At 42.5% G+C, this 15,984-nt stretch overlaps 1 protein-coding gene across 13 annotated transcripts in view; it reads left to right on the forward strand.

Moving 5' to 3' along the window:
* Positions 1 to 15,984, forward strand: part of cers3a (ceramide synthase 3a) — a 202,395-nt gene that overhangs the window by 35,379 nt on the left and 151,032 nt on the right. For 8 of the 13 annotated variants that reach the window (XR_010969695.1, XM_068017697.1, XM_068017695.1 and 5 more), the window contains 2 exons: positions 3,753 to 3,926; positions 11,939 to 12,056. Coding sequence is in view for 12 of the 13 variants with exons in the window: in XM_068017697.1 (XP_067873798.1) it covers positions 3,754 to 3,926; positions 11,939 to 12,056 (291 nt within the window). In the remaining variant the exon portion in view is untranslated. Of the gene's footprint in view, positions 1 to 3,749; positions 3,927 to 8,707; positions 8,769 to 11,938; positions 12,057 to 15,984 lie in introns of those variants that run through there. The other 5 variants (XM_068017696.1, XM_068017694.1, XM_068017698.1 and 2 more) reach the window with 2 other exon arrangements.

A 15,984-nucleotide genomic window follows, 5' to 3' on the forward strand; every position in this document is an offset into this window, starting at 1 on the left:
AACAGTGCATCTTGTAGATGGGACACACTGCTGCCACTTTGCAACGGTGGTGGAGGGAGTAAATGTTGAAGATGGACCATATTTATAAAGCTGGTCCAATTAAGTTTGAGGTTAGGTTCTCTCTCATGACTGGATGTGTCAGGACTGCAGAGCTTTGAACTGTTCTGTTGGTACTGGGATCGCTTTGGTCCGTCTGTCGCCTGCTGCTTCTGTTGTTTAGCATGTATGTAGTCCTGTTTTTGTAGCGTCACCAAGTTGGCACCTCATTTTATGTATGCCTGGTTCTGCTCCTGGCATGCTCTCCTACACTCCTCATTGAACCAGAGTTAGTCCTCTAGCATGATGGTAATGGTGGAGTGAGATATGCTGGGCCATGAGGTTTTAGATTGTGGCTGAATACAATTGTGCTGCTGCTGACGATGGCCTACTGTGCCTCCTGGATGCCTAATTACGAGCTGCTAGATCTGTTCTGACTCTATCCCATTTAGCATGGTGGTAGTGTTACACAACCTGATGGAGAGTATCCTCAGTGTGCAGACAGGACTTTGTTTCCACAAGGGTCTGCAGTGCTCATTCCTACCAATAGTGTCGTTGGCAGATGCATCTGCAACAGGTAGATTTGGTGAGGGTGAGGTCAAGTAGGTTTGTCCCTCTAGTTGGTTCCCTCACCACCTGCTGCAGCCCCAGTCTAGCAGATAAGTTCTTTAGCACTTGGCCAGCTCAGTCAGTAGTGGTACTACTGAGCCGCTCTTGGTGATGGATATTGAAGTTCCCCACCACAGTACATTTTGTGCCTTTGCTACCCTCAGTGCTTCTTTCAAGTGGTTTTCAGCATGGAGGAGTACTGATTCATTAGCTGAGGGAGGGCATTGGTTGTAATCAGCAGGAGGTTTCCTTGCCCATGTTTGACCTGATGCCATGAACAAAGAACAAAGAACAGTACAGCACAGGAGCAGGCCATTCGGCCTGCCAAGCCTGCGCCGATCTTGATGCCTGCCTAAACTAACACCACCTGCACTTCCGGGGCCCATATCCCTCTATTCCCTTCCTATTCATGTCTTTGTCAAGATGTCTCTTAAACGTCGCTATCGTAACTGCTTCCACAACCTCCCCTGGCAGCAAGTTCCAGGCACTCACCATCCTCTGTGTAAAAAAAAAAAACTTGCCTCGCACATCCCCTCTAAACTTTGCCCCTCTCAGCTTAAACCTATGTCCCCTAGTAACTGACTCTTCCACCCTGGGAAAAAGCTTCTGACTATCCACTCTGTCCATGCCGCTCATAACTTTGTAAACCTCTATCATGTTGCCCCTCCACCTCCATCGTTCCATGAGATGTCATGGGGTCTGGATTCAGTATTGAAGACTGCCAGGGCAACTCCCTCCTGACTATTTACTACTGTGTTGCCACCTCTAATGGGTATGTCCTGTCCCACTGGCAGGGTTGGTGATGGAGGAGTCTGGGACATTGGCTGGGAGGTATGATTCAGTGAGTATGACTGTGTCAGGCTGTTGCTCGACTAGGCTGTGGGACAGCTCTCCCAATTTTGGCGCAAGTCTCCAGATGTTAGTAAGGAGGACTTTGTAGGTTGACGAGGCAGGGTGAGTCTTTGTCGTTCCGAATGGCTAGGTCGATGCTGGGTGGTTCATCTTGTTTTATTATTTAACTTTTCTGTTGTGGTTTGATACTAAACCATTTAAGCATGGTTAAGAGTCAACCACATTGCTGTGAGTCTGGAGTCACATGTCGGCCAGACCGGTTAAGGGCGGCAGATTTCCTTCCCTAAAGGATATTAGCGAACCAAATCGGTTTTTACGACAATCCAGTAGTTTCATAGTCACCATTACTGAGACTAGCTTTTTATTCCAGATTTACTTAGTTAAATTTAAATTCCACCAGCTGCCGTCTTGGGAGTTGAACTCGTCTCCAGAGCATTAGTATGGGCCTCTGGATTACTAGTCCAATAACAATACCACTATGTTGCTAAAATAAAAGCAAAATACTGCGGATGCTGGAAATCTGAAACAAAAACAAGAGCTGTTCCAATGCAGAAAATTATTTTTAACTATTGCTAGAAATTATTCAAGTTCCTCAGTTTATCTTCTGAAAGCAGAGCGTAAATGTGTAATTTTCACTGCCTGGGCGTTGCTGTGCTTGGACAGATCCTTGTAGAACGTGTCTGGTGTTTGTTCCATTAATTCATAGTCATAGAGTTATACAGCGCAGAAACAGGCCTTTCGGCTCCTTGTGTCTGTGCCGGCCATCAAGCACCTACCTATTCTGATCCCATTTTCCAGCACTTGGCCCGTAGCCTTGTATGCTATGGCGTTTCAAGTGCTCGTCTAAATACTTCTTAATGCTGTGATGATTCCTGCCTCTACCACCTCTTCAGGCAGTGTGTTCCAGATTCCAACCACCCTCTGGGTGAAAATCTTTTTCCTCAAATCCCCTCTAAACCTCCTTACCTTAAATCTATGCCCCCTGGTTATTGACCCTTCCGCTAAGGGAAAAAGTTTCTTCCTATCTAATCTATCAATGCCCCTCATAATTTTGTATACCTCAATCATGTCCCCCCTCAGCCTTCTCTGCTCTAAGGAAAACAACCCTAGCCTTTTCAGTCTCTCTTCATAGCTAAAACGCTCCAGCCCAGGCAACATCCTGGTGAATCTCCTCAATTCAATGTAATAATCTATCACAGGTGGGCTTTCCCCTCCCCCCACCTAACTCTTGTTTTTATTTCACGGGCAGTATAGCCTATCATTGCTCCTGGATTCGCAATTCAATGGCCCTCCCTGCAAGTACTGTTTCATTTTGTAAGAATGTCCTTGCCATCGTGGTGCAGTGAGTTTACATGAAGAGTCTTTTTTATCTTTGAACCATCTCTGAGTTCAGAGTTGGGTTAGCCTGTGATTTCTTCACTGTTTCAGCATTTCACCTTGCTCCGTCTACTGTTGTCATTCACCTCGTCAAAAATAAACTAAACAATGCAACACCGAGCTATGGCTGAAAGGATGAAATCCAGCAGATAAGGAGCTCTATAAAACCCAGGGAGCAGGTTTCCCTTCACTGCCAGGTGATTAACACATCATGGATTGGCAGGTCTTAGCACATCTGTAGAAAGGTTTTTGTTTTAAATTCAAAATTAAATGAGATTAAAAAAGTGTTCCCCATCATAGAAACAGTTCTAGATTCTCAGTCCTTTGCACAAACAAATGTAAATGCTAATGGCAGTGTTTTGAAGTCGTTAGGAACAGAAATACTGCTACAGCACTGACAGGGTTAGAGTGAGATCTTTTAACCATCATGCAGTGCCCATGTGCCCTGAGTATGGAGCAGGGTATCTGAATGGAGCAAAGAGCCAGGCCCTTTCATTCTGTTGATTCAGTGTTTATTATAGCAGATTTGGCCCGCTAAAAATATTTGGTACAGACTGAAGAATGTGTAAGTTTTAGCTTAATGATGCAATGTACAATTTTAAAATGAATAATTGATTCATTGAATAATTGAACAACGAATAAGTGCTGGAAATACTCAGCAAGTCAAGCAGCACCTATGGAGAGAGAAACAGAGTTAACATTACAGCTCAATAACCTTTCATCAGAACTTTTGACTGTTCTGCTGAATGGTCACAGATCTTAAAAATTAACTCCTCCTGTTTCTCTCTCCACCGATGCTGCCTGACTTGCTGAGTATTTCCAGCACTTTCTGTTTTTCTTGTTTCTATTCTGATTAATTGTTGCTTTATTGCCAGCAGGATGTTGCAGACACTGAGTGACTGGTTTTGGTGGGATCACCTCTGGCTTCCTCGAAATCTAACCTGGGCCGATCTCGAAGACAAAGACAACTATATATATGCAAAGGTCTCCCATTTATATGTCACAGTCCTGTATGCTGCTGTTCTTATGATAGCTCGAGGCTTCTTTGAAAGGTAAAGTCCTTTACGTGGTGAAGTCCTGTAGCGTCTGTGTGACAAGAATACAGAGGGTAATATGGAAACTCAGTAGATGATGTGAACATTGAACAGGGGACAACCCAAAGTAGCATTGGAGTTAGTCACTACCTATTCCCATATAGCGCAGTCATGATGGGCCAACTCTGGGGTGGGGGGAGATGTGGTTTGGGTCTGTGTAGCAGGAGTGATGGGTCCCCTTCTACTTTGATCAGTTAATGTCATCTTTTTAGCTGCCATTTCTGCACAGCAATCAGATCTGAAACCTGATGCTACTTGGACTGAATAAACATGTATTCTGAGAGCCATTAACATAACACTAAAGGTGGTAATTCTGTAACTGCACCATAATTGGGGGCACATATCAGATAATTTACTCCTGAAATTGTAACGAGCACAGTCATAAAGATTTTTATATGTGAAAAGCAGAGTGAAATTTCAGAAACTCCCTGTTTGGAAATTAAATATTTTTCTTTAAATTAATGTATTTCCCATGGCATTTCTCTCCGTGATGACAATGGTGAAATGTAGTTTCGATGGTATTATTTTGCACAAGTCAGCAGATCTCCTGTGGTGCTGCTTACAGCATGGGGCTCAGGTCTGGAGTGGGAGAAGCCAGCACGTAATATAAAAAAGGCTGAAAGAGCAAGCAGTCAGGCCACAGTGGCCTCAACTCACAGACGAGAAAATATCATCAAAGCAGGGATGCAAGAGAAATAGCTTCAAAATGGCAAAACTGCCAAGCAGTTGGGGAAATTTGATGAACACTCACGCTCTTGGAGGAAAGTGGGGGTTGCAGGTTATAGAATCAGGTGTGGACCTGTCGCACCTAATGTGCAATAGCCAGCAATTAACTTTTCGGATAATTTATAGTTTAGTTCAAGACCTTCAAATGAAATTCTCCCCACAACTTACCTCACAGAGGGCAGGCTTTATTTTTAATATTCCACAATAATACAGCTCCTTTACTAAATTAGTAAAAATTAGCCAACATTTAAGTATTTCTTTGTAGAATCTCTTACAATATTTTATGAATATTCAAATATGACAAAATTCATAATCTAACCAGCTGTGCATATAAACTAGCAGATTTAATAATGACCAGGTCTGGGAGTCACAATACGTTGTTCTACTTGGGCTGCAGCTATCCGCTTTCTTTGTCCGATTGCTCTCTCACCTAAGCTTAAAAGTGCTCCCACGCGCAAAGTCTGAAAAGAACAGCCAAAGTGACCTTGGTTACAACTGTCAATCAAATCAATAAGCTGAAAGACTGTTATAACAATGGAAAATTCCATCTGATTGGCTGTTTAAGTTTCATCAATTTATCTCTTCCTGCCTCATTAGAAACAACAAGAATCTGGCAGTCACAAGAGTCGAACAGTTTATCTCCACTGGTGCACTTAAATAATGTTCCTCAGTGCTGCTCCATCTCCCTGCAGACAGAGATACAATCCGTGCCTGTTTGCATAGCACTAAGTTTGTTTATCTGAAAAGGGATCATTGATGCCAACTCTGGCTGAGGTAGCCACAAGTCAGTATTTCAGCAGGCAGCTCTTTAGCACAAAGTCCACCAGCTCTGAATATATTGTTACGACTGATGCGGGAGGAGTGCACTGTTTATTCTAGTTCCACTTCTCCACGGGTCACAACGTATATTTAATTTTTTTCCCACTTACCAATACAGTCAATCATAGACACTATTTTTATCCCAGAATAAAACGCACTAACCAGGTTTCTTGAATAAGCAACAAAATTATTACAGAGAAAAAAAAACACTTACACTGATACTTGCTCATTCTTGAAGAAACAGCAGATATGTTCGGTTCCAAAAAGTGACACACAGTCTGGCCTCTGAGTACAGTTCAACCCCAACTCAAAACAATTCAAAAGCAAAACCGACAACAGAAGGTCAACCTTTGACCTCCATCAGTCTTGACCTGTCACTTCTTTGTAAACAATTTCTCCAGGTGTCCAAGGTTCTGTTGTTTATTGAGCTGGACGTGAGGTGATTTCCTGGAAGGCATTGTTTTCCTCAAGACCTTTCAGTGACCCTTTTAAAGAAACATTTCCAGGGACTGATTTTCAAAGTCAAGTGGCCTTTACATGACCCTCCCCCCCCCCCCCCCCCACCCACCCCTTGAAAACACCAAAGTTGAACTTTTCTTTAATCTTTCAAAAATGAATCTTCAAAAATATATTTAACAAAAGAGGCACTTTTTTAATATATATATAATCTGTAGAACACAAAGTGAGATTCTAAATCTGCTTTATTTTTGTGATTAATTTATATTAAATCTGATCACCTAACACAGCAAATGATGAGACGTCCACAGCCAATATTGTGATCTCCTCTGTCTCATAGAGAGTGCTGCTCATAACATTTGCTGCAAAAGGGCTCTTACTTATTCGACCACCCCCCAACCCCTTTGTAAATCTGTTTTGATTCAAAAGGGCTCACAGACCAGATACTTCCTATCTCGCTCTTGGATGGACTTCTGGGAGATGTGTGTAAGCAGTCTGGTGATACACTCATATTCATTCCCTGTAGGAGGTATTTGACAAAGTTGGTGCTTCCTACGTTTGGCATTTCTGGGATTGGAGACTCTTCATGTGAGGATTCATTCACCTTGTGGCACAGTGTGTTGGGGTATGAGCCCATGCTGTGCCTTCTTCATGAAGACATCTAGGGTTTACACCCCTTCTTATACGTTCAATACATGCATGTCATGTGTTTCATGGCTGTCATTGACACTTGTGTGGGAAGGAAACTATATTTTCAACATTTCTGCTAAAATACAGATTGATTTGACCTTGCTTAATTTCTAGCAGATCACATGTTGTTTTAATATTTTGACTGCCATTTAATATCAAGCAATGAAACTTTTGCAACTTTAAAAAAAAAGTAATTGCATTTACATAGAACCTTCATATCCTCAGCACATACCAAAGTGCTTCACCATCAATGAAATGTTGAAGTGTAATTACTGTTGTAATGTAAGCTAAGTAATGTGGTAGCCAATTTTGTGCACAGCATGATCCTATAAACAGTAGTAAGTTGAATAACCATGCAATCTGTTTTAAGAGAAAGTCAGTCCCGTTCACAGTCCAATAGACGGTTCCTACAATAGCTTAGACTTACTGTTCATTCATAGACAATGTACCATTTATTTGTTTCTTGACCCCATTCAGTACTTCTGTACTTTGATTTCTTTCAAGAAAGTTTGCCACTCCGTGGCTGCAATGTGTACTATCTAGAGGATGCATTGCAGCAAATTGCTGAGGTTTCTTTGACAGCACTCCAAAACCCACAGCTTCAATCACCTAGAAGGACAGGGGCAGAAGGTGAATGGGAACACCACCACCTCCCCCCACCCCGCCCCAAAGTTCCCCTCAAAGGCACACACCTTCCTGACTTGGACATACATCACCATTCCCTCACAAGAACATAAGAAATAGGAGCAGGAGTTGACCATATGGCCCATCGAGACTGTTCCACCATTCAAAACGATCATGGATGATCTTGGGATTCAACTCCACTTTCCTGCCCGCTCGCCATACCCCTTAATTCCCTGAGAGACAAAAATCTATCTATCCCAGTCTTAAACTTATTCAAGTATGGAGCTTTCACAACCCTCTGTGGTAGAGAATTCCAAAGATTCACAACCCTTTGCGTGAAGAAATTTCTCCTCATCTCCGTCACAAATGATCCGCCCCTTATCCTGAGACTCTGCTCATGTGTTTTAGATTCCCCGACCAGCATAAATAACCTCTGTGACTACCCTATCCAGCCCCTTTAGAATCTTTCACACCTCATTCTTCTAAACTCCAGAGAATACGGCCCCAATTTACTTAGATTCTCATCATAGGACAACCCCCTCATCCCAGGGACCAATCTAGTGAATCTTTGTTACAAGTATATCCTTTCTTAAATGTGGAGACCAAAACTGCACACAGTATTCCAGATGTTGTCTCACCAAAACCTTATGCAATCGTAGCAATACATCTTTATTCCTGTGCTCCAATCCCCTTGCAATAAAGGCCAACATGCCATTTGCCTTCCTAATTGCTGCTTGTACCTGCATGTTAACTTTCTGCAGTCCATGTACAAGCACACTCAAATCTCTTTGAACATCGACACTTACAAGTTTCACACCTTTTTCAAAGTATTCTGCTTTTCTATTCTTATAAATGAAGTGAACAACTTCACACTTCCCTACATTTTACTCCATCTGCCAACTTGTTGTCCACTCACTTAACCTGTCTATATCTCTTTGCAGCCTCTCTGTGTCTTCCCCACAGCCCTTTGGAAATCCAGGTATACTACATCTACTGGTTTCCCTTTATCTACCCTACTAGTTACATCCTCAGAAACTCTAATAAATTTGTCACAGGATTTCCCTTTAGTAAAACCATGTTGACTGGTTCGAATCATACTGTGCTTTTTTAAGTACATGCTTAAGACTTCATCATTAATAATAGATTCCAGCATTTTTCCAATAACTGATCGACTAACTGGCCTGTCGTTCCCTGTTTTTTCTCACACTGCTTTTCAAGAAAGGAGGGAAACATTTGCTAACTGTCAAACTGATGGAAACTTTGGAAAATCATAGCTAGCGCATCCACTATCTCTGCAGCTATCTTTTTTTGGAACCCTAGGATGTAGGCCATCAGGTCCCAGGGATTTGTCAGATTTTAGTCTCAAGATTCTCTAATACTTTTTCTCTGCTGATATGAATTTTCTTAATTTCCTTGCTTTTTAGTCCCTAGGTTACTGTCTATTTCTGGTATGGAACTTGTGTCTTCTACTTTGATTATGACCAGGTGAGAAAGGGGTCTAGGGGTTCCGTCTCAGCCTTTTCCTGGTTTGGCGGTAACAGGGTTTAATTTTTAAAACGTTGTGTTTTTAGCTTCCCCTCAGTGAATCCTTGTTCACTGCTCACCAATTGTAATGGCAAAGAAATCAACCTGACAGGTTTTCTTAGATTTAAACAAGAAAGGTGTAAGTTTATTGACCTTAAAGCTCTAATTCGGTTAAAACTGCTAAAAATACGTGAGGCGACCACGCCAGTATGCATATGCAATAAACACACACGCAGATAGAGACAGAAGAGGAGAAAGAATCAAAGGGAAAGGTTTGAAGCAATAGTTGGAGTTCATTTACTGTCTTTGAGTTCGATGTAAAGTCTTTGATTGCAGTTAAATCTTGCTGTCTCATTGGGGCCCAGTGCACGCTTTCAAACTTGTTTTGATGGTTTTCTGTCTTGAGGCTTAGTTTCTTCTGTGGGTCTCTGTCTTTGCGTGAGAGGGAGGGAGAGAGATGCTGTCTTCTTGAAATCAAGTTGCAGTCTTTGCTTTACAGGGAAAGATGCTCTCTTCAAGTTCACTTGCAGTCAGTCTTTTTCTGTGTGGCACATGGGCCAGCGGCCAGTCATGTGACTAGCTCTTGTTTGGAACAACATGCCCAGCGAGGTTTTGTGTACTCTCTCTCTCTTTTTCTCTCTCTCTCTTACTCTCTCTTTCTCTCTCTCTCTTACTCTCTCTCTCTCTCTCTCTCTCTCTTACACACACTCTCTCTCTCTCTTACACACACTCTCTCTCTCTCTTACACACACTCTCTCTCTCTTACACACTCTCTCTCTCTCTCTCTCTCTTACACACACTCTCTCTCTCTTACACACTCTCTCTCTCTCTTACACACTCTCTCTCTCTCTCTTACACACTCTCTCTCTCTCTCTCTTACACACTCTCTCTCTCTCTTACACACTCTCTCTCTCTCTTACACACTCTCTCTCTCTCTCTCTTACACACTCTCTCTCTCTCTCTCTTACACACTCTCTCTCTCTCTCTTACACACTCTCTCTCTCTCTTACACACTCTCTCTCTCTCTCTTACACACTCTCTCTCTCTCTCTTACACACTCTCTCTCTCTCTCTCTCTTACACACTCTCTCTCTCTCTCTCTCACACACTCTCTCTCTCTCTCTCTCTCTCTCTCTCTCTCTTACACACACTCTCTCTCTCTCTCTCTCTCTCTTACACACTCTCTCTCTCTCTCTCTCTCTCTCTTACACACTCTCTCTCTCTCTCTCTCTCTCTCTTACACACTCTCTCTCTCTCTCTCTCTCTCTCTCTCTTACACACTCTCTCTCTCTCTCTCTCTCTCTCTCTCTTACACACACTCTCTCTCTCTCTCTCTCTCTCTTACACACTCTCTCTCTCTCTCTTACACACTCTCTCTCTCTTTCACTTTCTTTCTTTCACTTTCTCTCTCTCTTTCACTTTCTCTCGCTTTCGCTCTCTCTCTTTCTCTCGCTCTCGCCCTCGCTCGCTCGCTCTCTCTGAAACGACACACACGGGAAACGACACACTCGAGAATAGATTACAGAGTGATGAGGAATAGTCTGTGTTGGATTCGAGTCCAGAACGAATAAAAATAATATACAGTTTGTGGTGCCTGTTAATGCAGTTGTCTTTCAGCTGAGGTTGTGATTCCGAAGTCCTTGGCTGCTAGCAGTATTTTGCAGCTGACCCCACCTGGTTCGGGTTCTTCTTGGAAGCAGTGATGTAGGTGGCTTTCTTCCCCAGGGATCTTCTGACTCTTTCCCAACCAGCAGGCAAACTTCGAACACCCCCAAGGTCACCTGGAGGGAGAGAGAGGTAGACACCCTCTGGCTTTTGCACTGTGGCACAGTGGCGCAGTGGTTAGCACCGCAGCCTCACAGCTCCAGGGACCCGGGTTCGATTCTAGGTACTGCCTGTGCGGAGTTTGCAAGTTCTCCCTGTGACCGCGTGGGTTTTCGCCGGGTGCTCCAGTTTCCTCCCACAGCCAAAGACTTGCAGGTGATGGGTAAATTGGTAGGTAGGTGGTAGGGTTAGTATAAATGGGTGGTTCTTGGTCGGCACAGACCTGGTGGGCCGAAGGGCCTGTTTCAGTGCTGAATCTCTAAATAGAAATAAATAAATAAAAGTTTTGGCAGTTTGACCCTTTTTGTAGCAAAAAGCTGCCAGTTTTTCACAGATCGGGAGGCGGTTACATGATTGTCTCGTGTCCTCGTTTGCAATTTAATTAGATTCAAGTCTAGGAATTCTCCATCTCTTTCTGGTCTCATTGTTTCAAGATGGCTTTGAAGGTTTTACCATTTGAAGTGGAGCTATTAGCTGACTCCAAATTCATGTGGCATTGTTCTAGTGGTGGTTAGCTCAGACATTCAACTCTTCTTTGAAGTGTAAGATGTTTCAATGCAAATTGTGACCATCTTGGCTCCAGCTTTTTAAAAGTTAACTGTAGGTTCCCAGCTTTCCTTTTTTTGATGTTGGTTTCCAACCACTGAATTAAAAATCCTCATTTTGCATAATATGTTTTCTTGACACAATGTCTGAGAAGGCAGTGGCAGCCGTGTGTACCATCTACAAGATGCATGGTTCCAACACACCAAGGCTACTCAGGCTGTACCTTCCAGACCCGTAACCTCTACCACCTAGAAGGACAAGGGCAGCAGATGCATTGGAATATCATCACCTGCAAGTTCTCCTCCAAGCCATGTACCATCCTGACTCGGAACTATAGTGTCGTTCCTTGACTGCCACTGGGTCAAAATCCTGGAACTCCCTTCCTAACAGCACTGTGGGTGCACCTACCCCAAATGGACTGCAGCAGTTCAAGAAGGCAGCTCACCACCACCTTCTCAAGGGCAATTAGGGATGGGCAATAAATGCTGGCCTGGCCAGCAACGCACACATCCCATGAAACAAATAAAAGGTAAATTCAATAGTAACTTTCAAATCGGATAAATATTTGAAATGAAATGAAAAATATTGTCAGGCTATGAGAAAAGTGCAGGGAAGTGGGACTAATTGATTTGATCTTTCAAAGAGCTGGCACATGCACGTTGAGCTGAATAGCCTCCTTCAGTGCCATATGTTTCTATCAGAAGACAATATTGACTCTCTCTGATTGTAGCGCAGAGTTTTATGATACTTTTACATTCACAGGTTGATAGCTACACCTCTTGCCAAAATGATGGGGGTTAAGGACCAAATACGGTTGAAGGCCACACATAACGCTGTTTTAGATAACTTTTTTGTCTCCATTTCAAAGCATCCAACCAGGGTAAGTTTGCCTTTGTTTTTCAAAATTGCTGTAAAAAAATCTTAATGCAAAAAATTAAGCAAACTCTTTCAGTTATTGTAAATGCATTTGGACACATTAATAGTGAAGATGAATCTGGTATTTGTTTAGTATTATTTCTGACACTAGTTCATTCGCATGTGAGTTCGAAGTTGCACTGTCACAGTTCGGGAGGTGGGGATTGGAAGTATGTGAGCGTGAATTGTGGAGCATGAAGGTGTAGAGACTGTGAAGAGTTTGTGGATCTGCATTTGGGAAGGCTTGAGGGGCACTAGTTGAACACACTGAGTTGCAGTGTAGGAATTATTTTGTATTGCCAAGTTTAAAAAATGTAGGTTTAATTTTCTGTGGGGACATTTTCTGTGCAGCATTTTCTGTCATTACATTACTAACATATCTAATGAAAAATGCAGATAGGAAAAGATCCACTAGTTCATCCTGCCTGTCCCATACAGTTGTGATTTCTTACCCACCACGATACAGACACTCCCCACCCAGAGCCATGTATTCTCCTGGGATGCATAAACCAGATAAAATCCCAGGACCATTAAGTGGGAGAGAACTCTGGAAAATTCTTCCCTTAGGTGATGGAAACTCGCCCAGGAGATTATTCTGGCGCTGATTAATGTTGCCCAATAACCATCTTGTCTTCGAGGTAAAAACAAGAAATACTGGAAATACTCAGCAGGTCTGGCAGCATCTGTGGAGAGAGAAGCCGAGTTAATGTTTCAGGTCTGATGAAGAGTCTCTGACCTCAATCGTTAACTCTGCTTCTCTCTCCACAGATGCTGCCAGACCTGCTGAGTATTTCCAGCATTTCCTGTTTTTATTTCCGATTTCCAGCATCTGCAGTATTTGCTTTTATTCTTGTGATCTCTGCCCCAGACAGTAACCAGGTCCAGTTCTCTTTTGAAGGAATTCAGCAGATCAGTGAATACTGTACAAGCCTGATACAGAGGTCAACTATTAGCTGGGAAAAGAATCACTTCCTAAAGTCCAATCTAGTTCTGTCCTAACCTATTCATTTAAAACTATTTGTCTATATGAGCACAATCCAAGCCCTACATCATTTTATAAAACATGATCAAGTCACCCCCAAGTCTCTGCTTCTCTAAAGTGGAGAGAGACAGGTCTTTGAGACTGTCTGGGTAAGTAAAATGCTTCAAACTGGGAACTAGTCCAGTGACCCACACCTGAACCTTCTCCAAAGCTACAATATCACCCATCAGATGAGACCAAAGCTGGACACCGTATTCTACCTGAGGCCTGACCAAGATCTTGTACAAGAACGATATAGTATGCTTTTGTTTCATAGTGAATACCCTATAAATACACCTTTGAACCTTGGTTATTCTAGCTATTGCCTCAGACATTCCTCATGAACCTTTCGAGATCTATGCACGAGAAGTCTCAGATGCTTTCTCGTCTAGTTCTTTTCCCTGAATGGTTAATGCATGTTCAGCATTTGATGCAATACTGCACTTTTCTAAGTTAAACGTCTTTTGCCAGTCACAATCCCAAACCCCAGAGCATCAAGGTCTGCCTGTAGTGGTCAAGCATCTGCAGTCCTGACTCTGGAACAAATCTTTGCATCATCCACAAATTTCAGATCATTCCCCCAACACTTATATCGAGAACATTAATGAAAATAGCAAGATAGGAATATTAGGAAAAGCCATTCAGCCCCTTGTACCTGTTCTGTCATTCTATTAGTTCATGACTGAACTGCATCTCAACTCCATTGACCCACCTTTGTTCTATATCCCTCGATACCCTTAGCTAACAAAAGTTTATCTAACTCTGTTTTGGAAGCTCCATTTGTCTCCCAACATCTACAGCAATTTGGGGAGGGAGTTCCAGATTTCCACTATCCTTTGTGTGAAAAAGTGCTTCCTGATTTTTCCTCCTAAATGGCCTGGCTTGAGTTTTAACATTATCGTTGTTCTGTATTTACCCCATCAAATCATTTTAACATTTTAAACACCTCAGTTAGAGCACCCCTCAATTTTCTAAACTCCAGGGAATACAGGCCAAGTTTATGCAACCTTTCCTCATAATTTAGCCCTCTAAGCCCCATTATCACTCTGGTGAATCTGCGCTGTACTCCCTCGAAGGCCAATATATCCTTCCTAAGGTGTGTTGCCCAGAACTGTTCACAGTAACTCCAGGTATGATCTAACCAGGGCTTTGTGTAGCTGAAGTCTGACTTCCACCTCCTGATATTCTAATCCTCTAGTTATAAAGGCCAGCATTCCATTAGCCTTTTTGTTTGTTTTCTTTATCTATTCATGGTATTTTAATGATCTATGTACCTGGAGCCCTCAAGTCTCTTTGGACCTCCACTGTTTCTAGCTTTCCACCATTTAGAAAGCACCCTGTTCTATCCTTTTTTAGATCTAAAGAGGATGACTTCACATTTGTCTTCATTGAAATCCATTTGTCACAGTTTTGCCCATTCATTTAATCTATCAAAATCTCTTTAGAAGGATAAAATTACATCTACACTACTTAGTGGCTATTTTTCTATCATCAGCAAATTTGGATATGTGATTTTCTAACCCATCATCTAAGTCCTGAAATATGGTGAATAGTTGAGGTGCCAGCACTGATCGTTGTGGGGTGCCACTAGTCACATCCTGCCAATTAGACTACCTGTCCATTATCCCTACTCTGTCTCCTGCCGCACAGCTAATTTCCTATTCAGGACAATAATTTGTCTTCAATACCATGTACTTCAACTTTAGCTAACAGTTTCTTTATAAGGGACTAGTGGTGTCCTGCAAAAATCTGTGTAGGGGACTCAACTATTCACTGTATTTATTAAGGTATGAGGTGAGATTAAACAAACTAGGGTTGAATTCCCTGTAATTTAGAAGGTTAAAGGGTGATTTGTTCAAAGTTTTCAAGATATTAAGGGGAACAGATAGGGTGATAGTTGCTCACTATTTCCATTAGTTGGGGAGTCTAGGACTTGAAGGCATGTGTAAAAAATTAGAGCCAGACGTTTCTGGGGTGAAAGGAGGAAACACTTCTACACGCAAAGGGTGATAGAAGTTTGGAATTCTCTTCCAGAAACAGCAATTTTTGCGAGGTTATTTGTTAATTTTAAGTCTGAGACTGATATATTTTTGTTAACCAAAGGTTAACATATGGGGCACAGGCAGAATAGCCTCTAAGGTCTAAATGGTCGACTCCTGTTCCTATGATCCTATGCTATATTACTTTAAGATCACTCCTGGTGTAAAATAGACTCTGAGGTGTTCTGATTATTATCCTGAAGTCATCTTGATCATCTCTAGATTCTTCTGCCTCCAGCTGTTTTCATTATCCCAGGAGTCTCAATGTTGACGCCTTTTTGAAGGCAAAGCTGTGTAGAACTCAGCAAGCTATAGCCATGTAAGATACATGCTCTGGGGACTGCTGCAAAGCTCTTCCTGATCTATCAAGATAGCAAAAGCACCCATATAAGAATGGGATGGCTCTCCCTTTGTTCACTCTGCCAGGCACAGCTGCCTAACTCCTCAGCTGCTGTTCTTGTAATGTTTAGAGGTGTCATTATCCATGGCAGTAAGGACATTCCTCCTCATCTACAAGCCACCTGTTCATTTGACTGTCTGTCTTTCTTGAAGACTTCAAGGAGGGCAGAATTCCGAAGGAGAATGTTTCCTGGCACCTCCCATTATACCCGACACTGATGTGAGGGATTCTGGTCACACGGAATCTGGATATTCAGTGAGTGCCATCTCACTCGGGATCTCATTGGGGGATTAATGGTAGGTGCTGACAGTATGATGTGTGTGCCTTCTATTGCATCCTACATTGGGGAACCCAGCAATGTAATAAGACCCTACCAGGCTGCTGTCTTGCTGTCCTGTCAAACAGGATGAAAAATGTGTTGGTTACCTGATGG

Source organism: Heterodontus francisci, chromosome 38 (genome assembly GCF_036365525.1).
Source record: "Heterodontus francisci isolate sHetFra1 chromosome 38, sHetFra1.hap1, whole genome shotgun sequence".
Taxonomy (NCBI): Eukaryota; Metazoa; Chordata; class Chondrichthyes; order Heterodontiformes; family Heterodontidae; genus Heterodontus; species Heterodontus francisci.